Source organism: Lutjanus erythropterus, chromosome 2 (genome assembly GCF_056507025.1).
Source record: "Lutjanus erythropterus isolate fLutEry1 chromosome 2, fLutEry1.hap2, whole genome shotgun sequence".
NCBI lineage: Eukaryota > Metazoa > Chordata > Actinopteri > Lutjaniformes > Lutjanidae > Lutjanus > Lutjanus erythropterus.
Window position 1 is genome coordinate 24062576 of NC_139318.1, and position 22538 is coordinate 24085113.

The 22538-nt window shown below is 38.2% G+C and overlaps 3 protein-coding genes across 3 annotated transcripts; all 3 read left to right on the forward strand.

Annotated features, from left to right (window-relative positions):
* Positions 1–213: 213 nt before the first annotated feature.
* Positions 214–6518, forward strand: parp3 (poly (ADP-ribose) polymerase family, member 3). The gene is made up of 10 exons (XM_084733695.1): positions 214–433; positions 884–1009; positions 1392–1571; positions 1743–1881; positions 3085–3308; positions 3405–3560; positions 4334–4420; positions 4502–4679; positions 4779–4922; positions 5579–6518. Exons 1-10 carry the CDS (start codon positions 254–256, stop codon positions 5749–5751), a joined length of 1587 nt encoding a protein of 528 aa, XP_084589821.1. The 5' UTR covers positions 214–253; the 3' UTR covers positions 5752–6518.
* A 1706-nt stretch (positions 6519–8224) lies between these two features.
* Positions 8225–11698, forward strand: gpr61l (G protein-coupled receptor 61-like). The gene is made up of 2 exons (XM_084744862.1): positions 8225–8296; positions 10152–11698. The coding sequence occupies exon 2, from the start codon at positions 10207–10209 to the stop codon at positions 11497–11499; it is 1293 nt and encodes a 430-aa protein (XP_084600988.1). The 5' UTR covers positions 8225–8296; positions 10152–10206; the 3' UTR covers positions 11500–11698.
* Positions 11699–19106: 7408 nt separating this feature from the next.
* LOC146331628 (caveolin-2-like) lies at positions 19107–21692 on the forward strand. Its single transcript, XM_084744872.1, has 3 exons — positions 19107–19385; positions 21067–21254; positions 21477–21692. The coding sequence occupies exons 1-3, from the start codon at positions 19185–19187 to the stop codon at positions 21649–21651; spliced, it is 564 nt and encodes a 187-aa protein (XP_084600998.1). The 5' UTR covers positions 19107–19184; the 3' UTR covers positions 21652–21692.
* The last annotated feature ends 846 nt before the right edge of the window (positions 21693–22538 follow it).

The window sequence follows — 22538 nt, forward strand, 5'->3', positions numbered from 1 at the left end:
GGAGGCTATTCCAGCGGCCTGGTTCCAAAACACCTCCAAACTACTGCTGATTTGAGATTATTTGTGGTAGTACACGGTATCTGACTGGTAATTACTCAGTAAGTACACGTGCATGTGTGCAGGATTCATTCTGTTGTGTTGATGGACAGTCAGCTGTCCAGTGTAGGTAGGCATGTCTGAACTTGTCCAGGCAACATGCCCACATGACCAACGAGACAAGTTTCTCTGCAGGGTTTTTCATTCAGTCAGGATCATGCCACCAAAGAGGAAAGCCGCTGCAGCTGCCAAGGCAGGAGGCAAGAAGGCAAAGGAGGAGGCAACAAAGACTAAAGATGCCTTCACCTCTGCCAAAGAGGCTCTTCTGGCTGCAGGGCCACAGGTGAAGGGGACGAGGAAGGTGGACGAGCACTGTTCACTGTCAGGCAGTGGAGAGGTAAGAAAGATGCTGTTTAACACTTAGTATCCTCACAGTATATATTCACTTAGACTGAGTTTTATATAGAGCTGCAAGGATCAATTGATTAGTTTTCAACCATTAAATTAGGTGCCAATTATTCTCACAACTGATTAATCCACTCATGTAATTTCTTATGTAAAAAAGTCAAAATTCTTTGATTCCAGTTCATTAAATATGAATATTTTCTGGTTTCTTTACTCCTCTATAAAGTTTAACTGTACGTCTTTGGGTTGTGGACAAAATGAAATTTAAGGACGAAACATTGATCAACATTTTATGGCACCAAAAAACTAATCAGTTAATCTGCAGAATAATAGACTTATTAATCAACAAAGGAAATAATTGTCAGCTGCAGCCTCAATTTTATGTGGTCATATTTAAAGAGAAAGATACATCATGCAGTATGTTCTGTGTTGTCTCCCACAGGTGCATGAGGACTATGACTGCATGCTCAATCAAACAAACATCGGTCATAACAATAATAAGTTTTATGTCATTCAAGTTATCCACGTTAACAACAAGTATTATTCATGGAACAGATGGGGCAGAGTGGTAAGTGTTTGTCCTGAAATATTTTCCTACTAAACTGTACTTTTTTGCTTATGGGTCTTTTAAGAGTTTTTAATATGACCAGCTACTATACTTTTACACTGACATAACAGCCTTTATTTGATTCCCATTATTCTTATATTTTCTTATATTTCTTTTCATTGTGTATTTTCGTGTTCCCTTTCCTAAAGGGCTTGTTGAAACAGATTTCTTCAGCAGCAGTATTTTGTAATGAATATATTAATTATCTTGATTAATGGAATAATTTATTATAACTGCTGATGTTTAATACAATGTGGCGGTAATGTCTGGACTTGACAGCTCATGTTAGTGTTCTTCATTTTGCAAATTACCACTGATTGCCTCATCTCTAATCTGAATTCAGGGGGAAGTGGGACAAAGCAAACTTAGCCCGTTCAATAACGCCGAGAGTGCTGTCAAGGACTTTGAGAAGAAGTTTAAGGACAAAACAAAGAACAACTGGAGCGATCGGTCAAATTTTGTGTCTCACGCTGGGAAGTACACCCTGATCGAGGTGGATGGAGAGCAGGATGCTGAGGTCAAGGTAAATATAAATGTACACATGAAACTTATGCTAGGAGCATCATCTCATGAAATCACTCACTAATGTCCAGGACGGACCTCATCGAAGAACTTGATGGAGGGCTTTAAAATATTTAAACCTTTGCAGTTCAGTGTAAGGAAATCTCACTGGCTGTTCTTTTTTGTATTGCAGGCGGACAGTGTTGACGGAAAGGTTGTCAAAGGCACTAAAAACGTCCTGCCCTGCACCCTCAACGCCCCTACAAAGAAGCTCATCGAGCTCATTTTCAGCAATGACATGTTCAAGGAGGCGATGGAATGTATGAACCTAGGTGGGTGTGTCTCACTTTACCAGCCCTTTCATACAAACAGGTTCATGCAGCTTATTAACGTTCAGTGTACATAATTACCTGTTTGGTAGCATGCCTGTACAAAAAAGTGTCTGTTGCTCTAAAGGTGGTGGCACTTAAAAAAAATTCTGAGCCTTTTGCTTAGAAATGTGGGAAAATGGAGATCAGAGAGAGCAGAAAGTGACTTGTAAATGATTGACCAAAGGGTGAAGTCTGTATTTACATCACATCCTCTCAACTCAGTATTTTGGACATTTCTGATCAGTGTCTTGAGCTTTGATGACAATATCATTGCCGGTTGTTCCTAATGTGCATAAGCAAATACCCCACTAATCCCTATGTAAAGGTAATAGGTGGGGCATTGTCTTGAGCTGATGTAAAAAAAAAATAGTGTCCGAGTTATCTGAGCTGGATCAGCTGATCTGGGCCATTATTGGAGAGACAGCACTCTCAGGTCATCATCATCATCATCATCATCATCATCATCATCATCAGCTGAGCAGAACTTGGCCCCTCAAGGCCAGTAATTCTCAGCAGCAGGACCTACATGTCTGCACCCAGGTCCCGTTTAACTGTGATAGTGATCTCAGAATGCTCTGAGATGAGATGAGATGAGCCCATTATTAATCCCACAATGGGAAAATTTACAGTCTTACAGCAGCAAAGTGTGTAGCAAAATAAAAGCATCAATGAAAAACAAGAAATAATAAATAAGTAAACAAGCATTATAAACAAGAGGATATATTTTAAAAAAATCTGAACATTATATACAATATACACAAGAAACAGACTCAACAGCTGAATTTACACTATTGCACATAGGAAATGTTGATATTACACACTTGAAATGAAATCACACCTGAGTGAATACTGATATTACACAGTCAGTGTACATTTGTAGTGCAGTACAGAATGCTTTCACAGATAGTCTCAAGACTGGACATAATCTCAAATTGCCACACTTAAAGAAATTAACACAAATATTAAAAAAATAAAGATATTCACTGAAACCTGTTTGATTGCCTTCATGTAATGTGTTTTTTTTTTTAGATAAATTGTGAGATCCACAGTGTGAGATGCCTTTTCTTAAAAAATGAAGAAAAGATACAATAACTTTTGTGTGTGTGTGTGTGTGTGTGTGTGTGTGTGTGTGTGTGTGTGTGTGTGTGTGTGTGTGTGTTACAGATATCAAGAAGATGCCTTTAGGCAAACTCAGTAAGATGCAGATTGCAAAGGGCTTTGAAGTGTTGGAGGAGATCGAGGCAGCCATGAACCAAAAAAAAGGAAATGCACGTCTTGAAGAACTTTCCTCAAAGTTCTTCACCACAATCCCGCACAACTTTGGGCGGAACAGACCGCCAACCATCAATGGCAAAGAAATTGTGGACCAAAAAAAAGAGATGCTTATGGTGAGATTTTCTTTTAGATTGTATGTTGGAATCAGCTGTCGTTTTCTGACACTTCATCAGTCCTAAAGCCACTCTCCCTTTCCATGCTCTGTAAAGGTGCTGGCTGATATCGAGCTCGCCCAGACTCTGAAGTCAGAGACTGAAAAGGCTCAGGAGGAGATAATAGAGAAAGTTCCTCACCCTCTGGACCAGGACTACAATTCTCTCAAATGCAGGCTCACTCTGATGGACAAGAATACAGAAACATACAAGGTACTGCTGTGTCACAAACAGGCCCGAAAAACAAACCTGGTGGGAATCTGCAGATTTGTTTTTCTTTCTTTCTTTTTTTTTTTTATACAGTTTCCAGTGGTGATCAAGAATGAAAATCTGCAAAATTGATCAGAATATGTTTTTGTTTGTAATGTGGTAGACAACATTCATTAAGGATAAACATTTTTTTAAATTAAAGAGAAAATAAACCCACACAGTAATTATTAAAACAACCAAAAATGACCTGAAGCTTGACTGAAAGAAATATTCAGTAGACTGTAGTAGAAGTGTTACTGTAAGAGATAGAGATTTTATATCGCCACCAAGAGTTCAAAACAGTGTGAACACCAGTCAACCAGTACAAAATGGTTGGGGTTGGGGAAAAAAAATCAATTCTTAGGAGTGAGTCTCTCTTGAAAGATTATTAATCGAAAAGTCAGTATTTTTGATGGCTTTTAACAATTTTGCAAAACTGGGCTGTACATTCCTTGTGGCTGAGCCAATTGGGTGATGAAATGACTGTAGATATATAGAACAAGATACAACACGCAAGGATGGCGTGCATTCTGTCCAATGAGAATTGCTTGGCTGGGGCAGAAAAAGTTTTCTACCTTCAGGTGTACTTCCTGGATATGTGGCCCACTGAATATGTACAGTGGTGTTTCCCCCTTGGTTTCTAAGTACAAAACACTTGATTTCAGGTCATCTTCCATTCATGTTGCCCTCTTGCCCACCAATATTAATGTTTTTTTGTTTTTTTTTCGCTTTTTAAGATCATAGAGAAATACCTGAAAGCAACTGATGGTGGCTATCGGAAAATAAAAATTAACAATGTTTGGGAAGTTGATCGAGAGACTGAGGTAAGAATTAGAGTCAGTCTTGTTTCATGTGATACAGTGGATTGAAGTCCTGTGACTTAACGTACGTGTTGTATATTGCAGGGAGAGCGGTTTAGTGAGAATGACAGTCTGGAGAACCGCCGTCTGCTGTGGCACGGTACAAACATAGCAGTGGTGGCAGCCATCCTGAAGAGCGGTCTGAGGATAATGCCCCATTCAGGCGGCCGTGTCGGTCGCGGTATCTATTTTGCGTCTGAAAACAGCAAGTCTGCAGGTTACGGTATGAAAAGACAAGGACTGAATAAGACAATGATAACATTGCAATCTTAACAGTAATGTGGTGTTTGGAAAACTATATTTTTCTTCCATGTATTTCTAGTGCGTACTTCTAAAAACACTGGAGTGATGTTTCTGAATGAGGTAGCCCTCGGCAAAGAATACACCATCACTAAAGACAACTCCTCCTTGAAAAAGGCTCCTGCAGGCTACGATAGCGTGGTGGCACGGGGACAACAGGAACCAGGTATAACACTTGCACAAGTAAAAAAGTTCTATTTACAGCAATTCATGGGTCACAAGCACAAAAAGAAATAGTTTATTATCTTCAATATCATGTTGTATCATATATTTTAGTAAAAATTCTACTCGGCTAATTTTGTTACAACTTTTCCAACATTGATAAAACCATCCATGGTATCCATTATGATGTCAGTTGGTAAAAAAAAAAAATTGTAATGTTTTTTATTTTTTGTCATACAATAGACCAAGTAAGAATGTGTTATGCTAAAGCAACACAGTATTGGTAAGGAATAGAAAAAGGATATTAAGAGTTATTGTTAAAAACGTGAATAAAACGTATTACAATACTAATGGAAAAAAAAATATATATGTATATGTACTCATATATACTCATCAATTAATGTGAATTAAATTTTTCCAGAGTCTAAAATGACAGAAAAAGAAGTTTTCATACCATTTAGTGAGCAGAGATGATGGAGCTGAACCATGTGACAGAGACTGAAAAAGCACAATAATTTAGGCTACATTGTGCGTATGTGAGTTGTGTGAGGCAACAATGTATCTTAGAGGGTTAAAGCATTTGAAAACATCTGTGTGATATGACATCATGTAGCATCTTTTGTTTGGTAAAGTTGTTAAGATCCATCTGTTGTTGTTCAGATCCATCTGCGGACACCTTCATCACCATGGAGGGCAAGAAGGTTGGTGTGCCTCAGGGTAAGCCTATAGATCAGCCCCAGTTCAAGGATAGCTACTTCAGCAACAGTGAATATCTGATCTACAAAGAGAGCCAGTGTCGCCTTCGCTACCTGCTGGAACTGCACATGACATAAGAATTCAACTCAAGGAAAGAAGCAGGTCCTTTGCTAGAAAAAAGTTCCTCATTCCCTATATTTAAGGGGCTTCCTAAAACGCTTGGCTACACTGTTTTCTTATTTAAAAAAAAATAGGGTTAATGTCATTATTATAACAGTAATTGTGCAAATATTCCTACCATGATGGATAACTGACTTAAATAAATTCTGTGCCTTATATTTTGCACACTGTAGAACTAGCCTGAATGTGGTGGCCTGCACTTCCTTTGTATCTTATTTACTTTTCTCAGTCCAATCAAAAAGATTGCTTTTCCACTTCTGAATTTATCTTGATTTTTAAATGTTCTAAAATGCCTCTAGATGTTAACACTTTTTTGTTTTCTAATTGCATGCTGTACCTTTCTACTTTGCTGTTGCAGTGAAATTATTTGTAATCATGTTTTATGGTAGAGCAGTGATAAAAGTTATATGCAGAGATATGTTTACTTTCCAGAAGTACAAAGTGCAATCTGTGTAGTGTTGAGACACTGGTATGCTTCTAATATTTTGTTGAGCAATTTAAAAAAGAAGACTCTGGAAGTGCTCCCGCAATGCAAAGTAATGTAAATCATGTAACATGCAAATCATGAATGGCCAGGGCAAATTCTTGCCCAGCTGGTCTTCTAGCATCGTTACAAAAACCACTTTATGGTGTCAGTAATGAGCAGCTCCTTCAGCCTCAGCATTTTTGCACAAAGACACTACTTGAATCAATGATTAGTTAATAAAGTAAAGTGCCCCTCCAACTTGTTGTGATCTTTTCCTTGAAGACTTCTGTATACTTTCTATTTTAGTTTTTTCCGCATTACAGTTTATAGAGTAGTCACTATACTGTGCTGTACTCATCAATATGCTGCTGGATTACATTAAATATAAGGCAATACAGTTTATTTGTATTGCAGTAATATATCTACAGAACGATGTCAGTGTTGGTGTGTGAACGCATAAAATTACATACAGTTAATAGTCTTAAAAAAGCTAATCAGATCCGATTAGATATTTGCTGATTTACGTCTGTGTAGCAAATTGGAAGTATTATTAAATAGTCATGTTTTTTGTGACTTTAAGTTAGAGTAATCATCCAGTGTTCAACCTGTGATTTTTATTATTACAAATTTATTATGAAATAAACATAAACGGGACTATCAAGTTAGTTTTACATGACGCTTTGGTTAAATTCAGATAAAAATAGATGTTTCTAATCATTGTCTGGACTCTAGTGATCAGATTGTGGTAAACTTGCAAGAAATGAAAGGCGTTATTTGCATTTTGTAACACTAATTAGCTCCTGGAGGCTGCCAAAATTATAGGCCAGAAGAGTTAACCCATATGAATACTTGTTGAAACAAATACTATTGCCTTTAAGATTTCCACATTAAAATGAATTTAATAAGAAAACTAAATCCAGGTAGGGTACATGGTATGTAGCGTTATGAAGACAGGATTTGGGGGCTTATTAATTTAGAAATGCTTGAGAATCACTGCTATGGAATACAAGTGATTTGGGAGTAAAAAAAACACACAATCATCTTTATAGATGTAAAATAGCAGGCAATTTGTTGTAGCGCATTTTAAGTTTTATATATAAAACAGTCAATCCCTTACTTATTAACAGTGGTGAAGTTCAATTCTCTATTAATGTTCCAGATAAAATAAACTTAGTTGTTCCCACAAGAGTAAATTCACTTGTAAGTCACAGTAAGAATCAAAAGTACAGGTAGAAAAAGCTAAATAAAAAAACAAATAAAATGAAAATTTAAAAAACAATATACACAAACTATGTACACTATGTATACCTTTCACTGAGACGGATACATGGGTGATTGTTTAGGATAATTGCACAGTTATAATGCGCACACGGTGTGTAGCATTAAACCTGCAAAATGAATAATTGCACAGTGATTAGCTTTCACAGGATGGTTTCAGAATAGATATAATTACATGTGATGATTGCATTGTGTAGATATAAATATATACAGTTGCCTCTGATTACAATAACAAAAAAAACTGAGTTTCCACTTGAAGTCGGTGGAATTTAGGACCCAGGGGAAGACTAGTCTCTGGAAATGGGACAGTGAAGTGTGTGTCTATTTGAAAGAAGAAAAAAAAAACCCGCACACAATACAATGTGTGACAGTCACTGCCATACACAGCACAGGACAGGAGTGAGAGTGTTAGTGGAGGAGAGAGAGGAAGCATCTTTTACCATCTATACTATAGATTATAGATTCTTAACCATCATGGAGTCAGTGATCAGCACTTCTCTCATTTGAGACACATGTGTGATGAGTATGGACCTCTGGAGCCTCTCTACAAAAGAACCAAACCTCAAACACTGAGTTAACTGGGATTTATCACATGAATTTTCAGTTGGAGGGTGGACTGTTATTTTGGGGGTAAAAAAAAAAAAGTTAAACTGGGCTTCCACTGGTTTGGGCCTATTAAAACACGCTGTATGTGGGATTTCAACAGGAACTTGGTCATGTCACCATGTCACCACCAACTGTGCCAGAGTGGATCATGGGTAAGTCTTTGCTATTTTTTTAATCATTATTTTTGTTGATGGAAATCTAAACATAATTTTATTGTCAGAGAAAGTCATTGTTTTACCACACAATGAGATATGAAGGTATTTCTTATATTTGCTATGAGAACACACAGAAAACTTAAACTTATTTAACTATACCGCTTTATTTGCTGGAACAGTCTGACATACTGTGATGAAAGAAATTCTGTGTCTTGGAACTGATTGAACAGTTGAGTTCAGAGCTTTTAAAGATGGAGCGGGTAAAAGCTTTGATTGCCTTTTGTCTTGTGTTTGGCACTCTGAAAGAAAGGACAGATTTCATTTCTTCAATATTAACAGATTATAATATTACAATTCATTTTTGTCCATATGTCCAAAAAAAACTGACATGCACAACAACTTTTGTTTACTTGTAAAAGCTGTCCTTTGGCTGTACGTGATGCTGTTTGTTACTCCATCTTCATGGATTCTTAGATTAAATTCAAGAGTAATGTTACAGAAACACACATTAGACTGCAGCTGGAATTAAAACAAAGCACTCAGACTTATTGTCCTGACGACTCTTATCTTCAACAACAGTGCAGAATGGCCCTCAAGGGGGCTGCTACTGATTTTACATAACAAAGGCTGTTCATTTCTCTGTAAACAGTTTCCTATTTACCCAAGTGTGTCTGTTTACGCTTAAAGCATGTGAGCAACTGTTTTCATGTTTCTAATTATCCTTCCACAGTGGAAATTCAATTGTCATATAGTTTTTAATTAATCGACTTGATATTAAATAATCAGACCACCCTCTGCATCAGTATGTATGTGATGGGGTTTATTTTGCCACGATGACTTACTCACTGCACATTATCCTGCTCATTACACAGCACTTATTTTTTAAAAATCAAAAATTTGACACTAAATGAAATGACATTAAATTTCTACATAGTTCCAACTTGATTGATTGACTGATTTGGATTAGGTAAGTTTAAAACAAACAAATTTATATCGTGGAGTGCGAACGATAAATTGAGTGGCCTGGTGCAGCAGTAGATACTGTGTCTCCTACCTGATGGCAGTAGGCTGTGGTTAGGGTGGGTTTTGTCTTTTAGTGTCCTCTGGGTTCTGTGCAGGCACTTCTCAAGTTCCCATGAGAGACACAGCTGTTTCTGAGCCTTCTTTACCCGGGTGGAGATGTGTGATGTCCATGGCAGATTCTCTGTGATGTTGATTACCAGGAACCTAAAACTGTTAATTTGCTCCACCTCAGCTCCACTGACATAGATAGGGGTGTCCGTCTTTGTCTCCTTTTTTCTAAAATCAACACTCAGTTCCTTGGTTTTGCTCATGTTGAGCAGCAGGTTGTTTTCTGTGCACCACTCTGCAAGACTGTTGATTTCCTCCCAATATGAAGTCTTATTGTCCAGCCGATGGTGGTGGTGGAGTCATCTGTAATAGAGTTTTCTCCACGTCGGGGGCTGCAGGCATGGTTGGACATGGAGAACAGGAGGGGGGCTGAGCTCACAGCCCTTGTTGGCTCCGGTGTTGAGCACTAGAGTGGAGGAGGTGAAACTTCCAATCTGAACTGTCTGGGGTCTGTTTGTAAGGAAGTCTGATATCCAGTAGCAGAGTGTGGTGCTGTGTTTGTGATTGTGTTGAGTGGCCTGCTATTGAAAAATAATGTAACGTAGAAAGCTGTAATTGATCAGAATTGTCATATAATAATCAACTATATTAAACTATTTCTATATATTATATGGTAGATGATAGCATAGGAAAGGAGTGAAAAATCACTGGATAGATAAATGCATGTATGAACTACCATTACAATGTTTATAAATATCTGTATTCTGTCTTTTCAACACAGGCCAGCCACATATGAAGACATCTGAGATACAAATGGAAGATGTTGTGAATGAATAATGGCCGAAAAAACTGGTCCCATGGTCGCCTCTGTGCCGAATCACTCCGTGACAAATCTCACCACTGCCCCATGGGACCCCAATCCTACGGTCCCTGCCAATGTGGGTGTTGTCACGAGCTCCCAGTCCCAGATCAAAGACCTTTTTGGTTTGTTCTGCATGGTGACCCTGAACCTCATTGCTTTGTTGGCCAACACTGGTGTGATGGTGGCCATTGCTCGTGCTCCCCACCTGAAGAGGTTTGCATTTGTGTGTCACCTTTGTGCAGTTGACCTGCTGTGTGCCATCCTCCTCATGCCTTTGGGTATCATATCCAGCTCGCCGTTTTTTGGCACCGTGGTGTTTACTGTCCTGGAATGTCAGGTTTACATCTTTCTGAATGTTTTCCTCATCTGTCTGTCCATTCTCACCATCACGGCCATCAGTGTGGAGCGGTACTTCTACATCGTCCACCCCATGCGTTATGAGGTCAAGATGACCATCAACCTTGCTATTGGTGTCATGCTCCTAATCTGGTTTAAATCACTCCTCCTAGCCTTGGTCACGCTGTTTGGATGGCCAGCTTATGGACCTCAAAGCTCCATCGCTGCAGGTCACTGCTCTCTCCATGCGAGCCACAGTCGTCTAAGAAGTGTATTTGCTGTGCTCTTTAGTGTTGTCTGTTTCTTGGTTCCTGCAGTGGTTATCTTTGCTGTTTACTGCGCCGTGTACAAGGTGGCTCGTTCTGCAGCCTTGCAGCAAGTCCCTGCTGTACAAACATGGGCAAATTCAAGCCCTGCAAAGAACCGCTCGGACTCCATCAACAGCCAGACCACCATGATCACCACGACCCGCACTCTGCCCCAGAGACTATCTCCAGAAAGGGCCTTCAGTGGTGGCAAGGCTGCCCTGACTTTGGTATTCATTGTGGGCCAGTTCTTGGTTTGTTGGTTGCCCTACTTCATATTCCACCTACAGATGTCTCTGACTGGCTCCATGCAGAGCCCTGGCGACTTGGAGGAGGCAGTCACCTGGCTGGCCTACTCTTCCTTTGCAGTTAACCCATTCTTTTATGGCCTGTTGAACAGGCAGATCAGAGAAGAGCTGGTAAAGTTTCGACGCTGCTGCTTGACACAGCCGGCAGAGTTTGGGGCATCCAGCCATGAGGGTTCCCTTCAGGAGAATTTCCTCCAGTTCATCCAGAGAACCAGCAGCACAGCTGAATCCCCGTCCAACTGTTCCAACCATCGTCCCAAAAACACTCCAGACCAAGGGGCAAAGATCCCTGGACAAATACCTGAGGAGCATGCTTAGACATTGACTTGCATGAGTTATGGACTACAGTGCTAATATATAGACCATGTCAGTTTTTTATGTTTGCTGGCCCTATTGTCTTATAGAAAAAAATTGGCACTTTTCATGTGGATGTCCAATCAGTGTTGATGGTAAATATACTCAGTTGAAGCTATACATTTCCCACTCCTTGCTATGTTGACCAAGACAGCTTCTGTTCACAAAGTGTCAGAATGTATCAGGATGCATTATGAGCTTCTGATGCCCAAGCTCATGTTGCCATGCATCACCACCATAGCCTTCAACTTTTATTTGTTTGCCATAATATATAGTGTTAGGTGACAAAAATGCTCATATAGCATGCACCCTGGCTATAGAGACTAGAAATCAAAGCGGAAGTAGACTGCAGTTCTTCCTTAATACCAACTACATCAGCATGACATCACTGGATGCAGGAAGAACAACAGATTTTGCTGCAGGAGAGCTTTCTCCGTCAATATAGCACACACTGAGGAATTTATTGCTTTAATTGACTACATTTACCATCAACACCGACTGGGCATCCATGTTAAAGTGCTGAATATTCCCCTTAATGGATAAGTTCAGATTTGAAGTCTTTTTTAAATGATACTGACATGCCCTTATATATTCTATATTAAGAATATTATTCCACCATTGTTCTGTGCGAAAATGATTTGGATAACTCAGTCTATATTATATTGAATCATTTTTTTTGTTTTTGTTTTAATTATTTATTTATTTAATTATTTATTTTGCATGTCTCTGGGTTTGTCCCTCAACATGAGGGGTCTCTTTGGGGACAAAATGGACAAGAGGAACACTTACAGCAGCCAGTAATCCTTCCAATGTGCATATGGAAATTTCAGTATTATTTTAAAGGTACTACGAGGAGATTGAAACAGTCAGTCAGTATGTCTCTATATAAGCAAACAAGACCATCAGTGAGAAGATTGGCTATTTCTACTACTTCTTAATACCTGCTATCGGGTTAGATTGTCCTTGAAATTATTTATGTTATGCTGACTAGAAGCCTATATTTACATTTGCATGAGTAATATGTTAAAGCAGAAGCAGGATGAGATTTCCCTCAGTTATATTTTTTGGTTATGACAGTGGAAACTCCTTGGTTTTTGTCCGCAGGGGGCCTCCAAAATCAAAACCGTATGAAAGTTTCTTGTAGCAGCTTTAAGATAAGCTTGAAAAAATGTGAACCTATCCTTTAAATACATCTTGAATGCCCAGTGCCTTTTATTGACTAATTCAGGAAGGCTTTCTCATTTTAGGTCAAGGTGCTATGTCTGTACTGTAACATGAAATATTGAAATTTTGATAAATGTTCCCCTGTGCATATTCTATTCCATTCATATTACAATTGGCCTGATTTTAATAATGTTTGTAGAAATGTTTTATATGTTTATATATGTAAAAAAAAAATCTGTGGAGTAACTGCATAACATTATTGGATGGATATTTATTAAAGGTTTTATTGTATTTACTATGTTGTAATTAGGAACAATTTGTATTCCATATGCGTATGTTCATATGTTCCTGTGTATCATTTCATGTTCATGTCAATAACAATATGTATACATGTGACTGACTCTGTGGTCATTTATGTCTAAGGAATAACTGGAACAGCAGCACAGTGCGAGTCCCCATATCACTGAATAATCCCTTCAGAGCACTAACAGGGCGGCGTCTCATGAATCTGAGGGACAATACCTCGGAGTTCCTGTGAGCAACAGATATGCCGATAGATGGTGAATGTCATCTGCCCGTGTCGTCATGGAAATTGAGTGAGCCTGTGACTCACATAGCAACAAGGGCCTTTCGGCTGGCTGTATGCTTTAGCTTTAGATCTTGATTGGAGTCTAGTAATTCTGGTTCATGCCTGCTTTCCATATGCAAACTGACACACATACACACAGCCTATAAGTTCTGATAGAGGCTCATTATCATGTGAATAGGGGCTGAGGGTAAGTTAGTACAAGTCCCTGTGAATATGGACTTCTATTTTAGTGACATGGATACGGTGAGGCAGAGATAGTGAATTTACAATGGAAATCATTGCAGGACATTGATAATGCTCTGAGAGTGGTAACAAAGTGGTATTTTATGGCTTCTACTGTTTGTATTAGTCTTTCACAATCTGCACACATGACGAATAAAGAAGAACACTGTGGTTTAAAGCAAATAATGGCAAACACCATTTCGCTGTATGGCTGTCTTACATAACTGTGGTTGTGTATTTAAGACTTTGCAATGAACACTACATTAGCTTTCTTACCAGGTACACGCACAACAAAGTACATGCGGCACAAGCATGCTGTGAGACTGTTTTACCCATATGAATATAAAGATATCATCCTGGATTACTAATCATTTCTCTCTTTATACTTGTTCTCTCTTGCCTCATTTGATTTTCCTCTCACAGCTGCCTAATAATGAGACCAACAGGGCAAACGTTATTTATCTGATATGTCAGCTTCTGAGGGCACAGGGGGAAAAAAAAAAACTACAACATGCATGCTTTGTGAGATCTGGATTTCACAAACCCTTGTGTCCATACAATAATGAAAAAAAAGAGAAAAGGAACAATCAAATGGATTTAGATGTAAAACTATGAATGCAAATCAGACACTGGATGACCATCATATCTCTTGTTGTGACCCATCTGAAGGACCTTTTAAATCATTATCCATCTCATCACTATTCATGACACACTGCTCTGTATTTTCAACCTGACATGGTTTTTAATTAAAATAGATTAGAGAGACATGAGCATATTGTCCCAGAAACATCTGGAAGGCCAGGTGTGACTGCTGGAGCTCAGCACTTTGATTTCTTCTCTCAAATCTAATCAAGTTGCATGTGTGGCCAAGTGGAAAATGGCAGTGTGTATTTTTTGGATTTGTACCTTTTTGTATCTTTTAATCTTTTATGTTTCAAGAGAGAATATTTGCCTGCTTCTTTCCTGACATTCATAATTTGTGCGTCCTCTACACTTTCACTGTAAAGGTTTAATTCCAGATGTCTAAATCCTGAATGTGGTTTACATACTATTTCGATCACAGACGACTGTAGAAGCAAAGGTCACCTACTGAGCCAGATATTTCTGTACACAAGCATTGTAATCTTATCAGACTGGATAGCTGCAGAGGAATGACCAGTCAAATTCAAAAGATATCAAATACCTAATCTTGGATAAACAGATGAAATACAACACGGACAAGACTTATGCATACACACACACACACATGCATACAAACACACATGCATACACACGCACACGCACACACACACACACACACACACACACACACACACACACACACACACACACACACTGATACTTCTTGCAGTTGGCAAAAAAAAAATAAAAAAATAAAGATAAAATCAAATCATGAAGTTATAGCATGAATCTCATCAGTTGATATCTGTTCGTCTAAAGTGTGACCAGGAATGAGACTGGATTAAGGAACATTACACAGAAAAGAATGTTGTTTCAAAAATTTCTGTTGTCAAGTAAGACAGTCTTACTGACAAACTAACTGATATTTAACATAATCACTGTCCACCTCATCTGGACCTTTGAATTAATTAATTTATAATTTTAATATATGTATATATATGTGTGTGTGTGTGTGTTTCAATATATAAATTTTGAACATGTAAAAATAAATAAATACAAAGAAAGAAAAAACAAATAACAACAGTTCAATAATCAGTAGATCCCAAGCATCCACAATGGATGTTTGAAACACTTACTGTAGCGAGTGGCCATCCAACCAAAATTATGACTGGGCGTGCACACAGTGATCAGATTTCACAGTGTGCAGTATTCACATTTTTACAATAACATTTGAAACTTAACAATATATCCTGCAATGCAAAATCTACAGAAGTCCTGAGAGGCAAGTGAGAAAGAAAAGTCTTCATTATTTTACTTAGGTACCTTTTTGTTTGTAAAAACAGAAATTTGGCACTTGATTTTTTATTCTTTTTTTGATCAGGATGATTTTATTTATTTATTTTTTGTCTGGATGCTTTTTTTGTTGTTGTAATACTCATTTTCACCACAAGAGGCTCAAGTGCACCATTACCTTATTACCTGAATAGGACCGAACGTATTCCTATTTTCTTCACTTACAACACAAAGTACATGCTGTGTGTCAGCAGACTGTTGAACTTCTGGATGAAATGAGTATTAGAAGCATCCTGACAAAACAAACAAAACACAACACCAACCAAAAATCACCTGACAAATCATTTTTTCAAACTTCACTTAGAGAAATTATCCACACAAATAAATAGGTAATGAAATAATAATAAGTCCCCTGTTAGCCCACCCCCGGACACAGCTCATTTCACTGTGACAAATAAAGCTCCACCATCAATAAGCTGTCAGAGTACACAAAATATTTCCATGATAAGTATACAGATTTTTTGATTTCACCAAGTCACCAGCATAAACACTACAAACCAGACTTTAAGTGTGTCTTCTCCTGACTCAAAAATCAGCAGAGCTGGTAGGGTATGTCTGTGTCGCTTTTATTGCTTGAATTTTAAATTGGCAGCATACTACTGTGATATTTGTCTTTCAGTTCAACTCATGATACCAGTTTTGATTAAAGTGATTATTTTACCAAACAGGAGACGTACCAGATGTAACTGAATTAGCATCTGTTAAGCTGAGGATCTACAGACCTCAGACACAATCACAACACAAAATTGAGGGTCTCTTCATCACCATGGTTTCTGCACACACACCATTAATCATCTTCTAATCAGACCCTGCCTCTACTCTGCTCCACGACCACCGCAGTGCAGCTGCAATTAGGTAAACAAGTGCTTTGATATTATTGCAAACAGTGTGAGAAAATGAGCTATTTGGGTATGGGTGAGTGGAAAATGGAGCTGATTTAACCATCGGTGATAAACAGTGTGGATTCGTTTTTTAAGCACTACAAAGACAAACCAATAGAGTGTGCTATACACCAGTGAATTCTCCTCCCTCCTCACTGTTTGGACGTCTCTGACAGCAGGGCTTCTAGGAATTTTCAACTAACAGTGAGATATGTGTTTGTTTGCCATGTGTCTACTCATACTTTTTTCAAGATGTGAATGACGTCCCAATTTACACAAGACACTAGATGTGGAAGATTCTGTCTGTGGAAAATCTGTGATCAGTGTAAATAAACAGCATGTTAATGAGCACTATAAAATATCTATATAATGAAATAGGCCATGTGAATGGATACATTTTCCCTAATTCAATTGTGAGGGTTCAGTAGCAGGTAGGAAGGTAGGGCAGATGTATTTCATAGTTTAGATGAGATGGTTTCCTGTGTGATTGAGCGGCTGCTTTGTGAAGGACAGAAAGAAGCACTTTGAAGGTATAACATTTGTGTGTTAATAACTAGCCAAACACACTGCTCACATAAGCGATGAAAGCACTCAGTGCATTTTATACTGCCTAGGGGGGAGATAAGTAATCAGTGTAAAAAATGCACAAATTCATCAACACACTCTGGGGAAAACAGGATCTCACAGTCAGGGTTTGATAAAGGTAGTGTGACCGAAAGTGGACTGTATGTACCAAAAAAAAAAAAGCTTGTTGTTATGATTTTTTCAGCTGGTGAAGTACTGATTTGGTTCATCCTCACCACTCTACCACCACTCAACTATAACGTTGCTTTTGGTCACAGCAGGCAACTCTATTCAGGTAAAAAGCTCTAAAAACCCGCTGTACACTACCTGCTCAACAACAAATGGCACACAGACAGTTAGAGAATAGCAGGTGAAAATAGTGGAGCTGAAGAGCCTAATATTTCACTCAGGAATTGGTGGACAACAAAACAGAGCTGAAAGGAGAGTGAATAATAGACCTACATTTATTAGGTAGCCAGAAACACATCTCCAAGAATGTTGCTTTATATCTGCCGGCTGCAGAAATAAAAAGGAAAACTATGCAGAATTTTTAAAAACAATAATGCAGTCATCATCCACAACCCACCAGAAGTGTGTATCTGTATCTTCAGAGACCTCGCTCTTAGCCTGTACCCTCTTATTTTCACATTACTTTGATGTAATTAGGATGCTTCATCAACCCAAAATGTCCTGGGAATGAGACTCAACAATCAATCATCTTTCTTTTTACAAACAGCAACTGAAAAATCCTACTGATTCTACCTTTAAAACAGATTAACATCTTCATCAGATTAGTTGGTATTGTCTTTATTTAGAAATGTGGTGTTCATATTCCACATAAATTAACTTTAATGGCAGCATTTTGTCTGCTGGGTTCTCTGTATCTGATTGGCTCTCGAAAGCCACAAAATACATACCCAGTGCCCACAGAGTGGGAGGGGAGGATTGACAGTGGGTTTTAGTATATTGAATTGTTTGCATGAAATGAAAGCATGAAAGCCTGTTGTTTCATACTGTGTGGAACATTTAGTTCCTGTAAGTCTGGATAGGTTTGAGTTATTTAACCTGCACAAGATAGTAATAAGGTGTATAAAGCACAGACCTCATGCAAATGTAGTACCACACTCAACTGTAACATATGAGACTACAGTAACATCAGCAGTGGTGGAAAAAGTACTCGACCCCAGTACTTGTGTGAAAGTACAGATACTCCTGGTCAAATATTATTCCACTACAAGTGAAGGTCGCTCAGTCAAAATTTCACCTGAGTTAAAGTACTAGAGTACTTGCTTTTGAAAATATGTAAGTATTCAAAAGTACAAGTACATTTTCTAATATCAATACATGCTGTCTTGTTTTCACAATGCATTTACAGAACCTTGTAACTCTCTGAAACCACCTAATGATACACTGAGAAACCACTCTGCCACATAAAGCCTATAAAAACACCTATAAAAACGTCAGTATAGAAATGCAATCAAAAACAAAGGACAGCTATTATTGTTTTATAACACCAGCAACACACCAGGGCTTTTTGTCTCCCCACACATTCACTACAGGGAGTTGCAAGGTTTACTGTGCAGTCTTTTACCACAAACAAACTACATCTCTGCTTTCAAGAACACACTAACCACTTGGCTGAACAGGAACAGAGCATGTATTTTGGAAAAGGAAAAAATCAGCAACAGCTGACTTCAAAGTTTTGCTTAGCCTAAAGTTTCCAAAAAAAACAAATACTCAAGTACAGCACTCACGTAAATGTACTTTGTTACTGTCCACCACTGAACATCAGTCAGTTTCTGTAGTCAGGGGCAGTGTCAGTGCAGGAGCAAAGTTCCAGGTTGGATGTCCATTTAACAGACAACTCTTGGCATGAAGCTGCTGAAGTCGGTTCTTAATAGACCAACACTGCCAACTCTGCCTGGATAATCAGAGGACTGTATGACACCGCCAAGATACAGACCACTTATCACAATCAACTCTTCAATATATAAGGAGGAAATGAAGGCTGTTTTTACACTATTAGCGATGGTTACTGGACATTTCTCATGCAGGTCTAAATTAGACTTTCCATGTAATGTGTCACATGGAAAATGTAACTGAAGGCAGGCCTTAATAAAGGCATTCCACAACAAGGATCAAGGCAGTCAGCAGTCCACTATGTTTCACCTGGGTGTCAGTGACAAGCCTGCGGAGGTTGGAGTGGTAAGCCTTCCTCCTGCTACACCCTGCTCATCCTCCATATTTCCGATTACATGACCACAGCAGTCAGCCAGGCTAAGACACAGCTCAACTTAGTGAAAATGGAGGACCAGAGATTAAAAGGCAAGAGAGCAGCAGGGGAACTGATGGAAGTCAAAGTGGATGTGCCATCTGAGGATCTGAATTCGACCCACGGCGACAAGAGGCCTTTGCTTCACGACAGGGATCCCAAAAGAGTCAACAAGAGTCTTAAGGTAACTAATGTGCACCATCACAGGGATTTAATCAAGCCAAAACACACATACACCTTTTACAGAGAACACACAGCACAGAGGCCACATGCTGGCATATGTAATTTATGTCTGGAGAAACAAAGAACTTGACAGGGAAGTAGAATAAACAAACCCGCTGCACATGCTCTGCATACCATACTACTCCTCCTGTCTCCATTGAACCAGATGTAACACTGATAATGTAAAGCTGATATCTATGCATGTATGGTTTTAAACAGATTATTTTTTGAGAGGATTCATGATAATGAGGATAGATGAAATTTACAAATTAAACAAAAAATGTGTATCCACACCAATGCCTTTCATTTTTGTCCTCAGACAACATAAGACCAGAAATTAAATGTGTCTCATGTCAATATGCTTTATAATACTGACCTCAAGTGGACATGATCAAACATACAGTTCTATTTTTGGACCTGTCTCTGCATCATACTCACTGAAAAGTACAATAAGTAATATAAACACAGAGGTGCACAGAGACATCATCATTTGTATCTGTACTTGTTTAACAACAACAACAAAAAAGAACTGTCTCTATATCTGTACTTGGATAAAAGACCAGAGGTGGGCGTGGTTTATACCAGAAGTCAGGTTGAAATGGGACAATCTGTTGTTTTCTAATTTTCATTGGCAATGCAATTGTTGTGCCTACAAAACATGAAAATTCTTTAATACTGGCATATATATATAATACTGGTTCCAAAATATATTTTCACATCCTCGTACTGTATTTTTCATCATTCTTCATCTTTTTTTTGGCTAAACTAAGTTTTATGAACTATCTGAAGCCCACCACCACCTCCCCTTTAACTGCAGCATATTGAAAAATCAGAAACTGGGGGAGGGGGGAGAAAAAAACAACAAAAAAAAAAACCAACAACTATAAATTGATTCAGTTTTGCATTGAAAGTAGAAACTTAAACAATATATAAGTATATGAAAATATCCTTCAGTTGAATAATCTCGGTGCATTAAATCATTGATTGATTAAGGTGTATAAGTTTTCCAGAATAATAACAAGCAACTTCAGATAGAAAAAGGGGCGTTTCTAGAGGAGGTCTTGGCTGAGGCACAGGCCACCTTATTATCTGCTGAGTGAGAGGCAGGACCTTGGTTTCAACCAACTGTTTGATGGGTATTTCTTAATGTGCATTCTTTTCTTTTATATGTGGCATTGGATTTTGTATTGTTAATTTATTTCATCGATCATTTTACAACGCAAGGTTCTTTAATGAGATTTTAGTCCTGGTTCCCTTTCAAAAAACATTTACAAAAAACTATATGATAAAATACAAAATGAAAACTACTTTTAATGTAGGAATCTCTCAGCCTCAGCAAAGAGGTACAATTTCTTTTTAGGTTAAAAAAAAATAAAGTATGCAGTTTTTTTATATTTGCATGAAGTGACATATTCAGATTTGGGTGTGACCCCATGTAAAAATGACATTGTTTGCAATTAAAGCCGCCCAGTGCAGTATACTGTACATGTGTGCATTACCCATAATTCTCATTCTGCATGTCAAGAATTTGGTACATATAGCTTCCATATCTCCACATCCGAGCCCACAGTTCTCAGTATTATACTTTACATCCCTGTAAAAACTGTCCCTTGAAATCAGTGCATCTGTGTGTGTGTCTTGAGGTGACGTTTGAGGACGTGATTGCAGAGCCTCCCTCGGTACGTAGCTTTGACAGAGTGTGGCTGTGGAGTCACGCCCTGTTTGAGGTGTCCAGACTGTGGTGCTACCGCCTCATCTCCCTCCTCCTGGCAGTGCCGGTCTCACTGGCAGCAGGGCTCCTCTTTGCTGTCCTCAGCTGCCTTCACATATGGTAGGACTGACTGTTGTTACACTCAGATTAGGTGCATTTACAGGCAAGGATGAACTGCTAAATGTTTTTTTTTTCTGGTAAACATGGATCAGCTGAATTAAAGATGGCAACTCTATCTTTTCCCTTTAACATGTGTTTTTTTCCCCTGTGGGAGCCGTTTTAGGAGTGTTTATATTTGTTATCAGTGAGATGAGCTCATGTATTGTCCCTGTATCTCTCCAGGTTGATCATGCCCAGTGTGCAGCTCCTTCTTATCAACATGCACTGGGTCCAGACTGTGTGGGCCAGCATACTGAACATTCTCATCAGCCCATTCTTTACCAGTATTGGACAGTGCTGTGGTCGAATCACCATCCAGCTGGCAAAAGATAAAGATAGTAAAACATGCTGTGTCTAGCCAAAATGTGTGATTAAAACAGATGATATAGATAAAAAAAAGCAAGTGTTAAAAAAATAACATCCTAATTCCTTACAAATTAATTACTATCTGCATCATAATTATCAGGGACTATTTTGTATTTTTGCTCAAGGGATACGATATTGTATTTTTTATTGATGTTTACTTAACTCTAAGCCAGATGCTGAACAGGCATGCATTGATAAAATATGTAGGATAAATGGCACTAAAACTATTTAATGTATAGTTACAGAAAATAACAAGCAAAAATTTATAATACATGTAATTTAATTATAAAATTAAATTATCCAGATACTTTGACCTGTAAAGCAAACTTTAACAATCTCCTTAAGTGTGTATCTTTGAGAAAGGCTAAATTATTGCATTGATAATATGTACTGATGTAATGGTGATGCTGTACATAAGTTGAATGAAACCACATGTATGAATTTAAATAAATGTTTTGTGTTTCTTTGATTGTGAAGTACTGTTCTCTTTGGTATGCAGATAAGGTTGTTATAATAAAAATTCTTGACTGAATTCAGATGAAATATTTGTTTTCTCAAACACCTGAGGACTGCACATTAATCTCTGTGTGAAAGACGCCACCTGGTGATCATGAGTCACAGACCAAATCACAGCAAAACAAAGATGCAAAAGTTTCTTCACATTCACATCAGATCCAGTTTACATCAAGGCAGCAAGCACATTCCTGCAGATATAAAAAACATTTTTCTCTTAAATAAAATTAATTTGACTTACTGTGCAACTAAGAATTTCACATCACTGTAGTCCAATCATCAAGCTATGTTAGACAATATCTTTACATATATTATGTAGGACTTTTCAAAGACTGTTAACAAATGCTTTACAGAGCAAAATTAAGT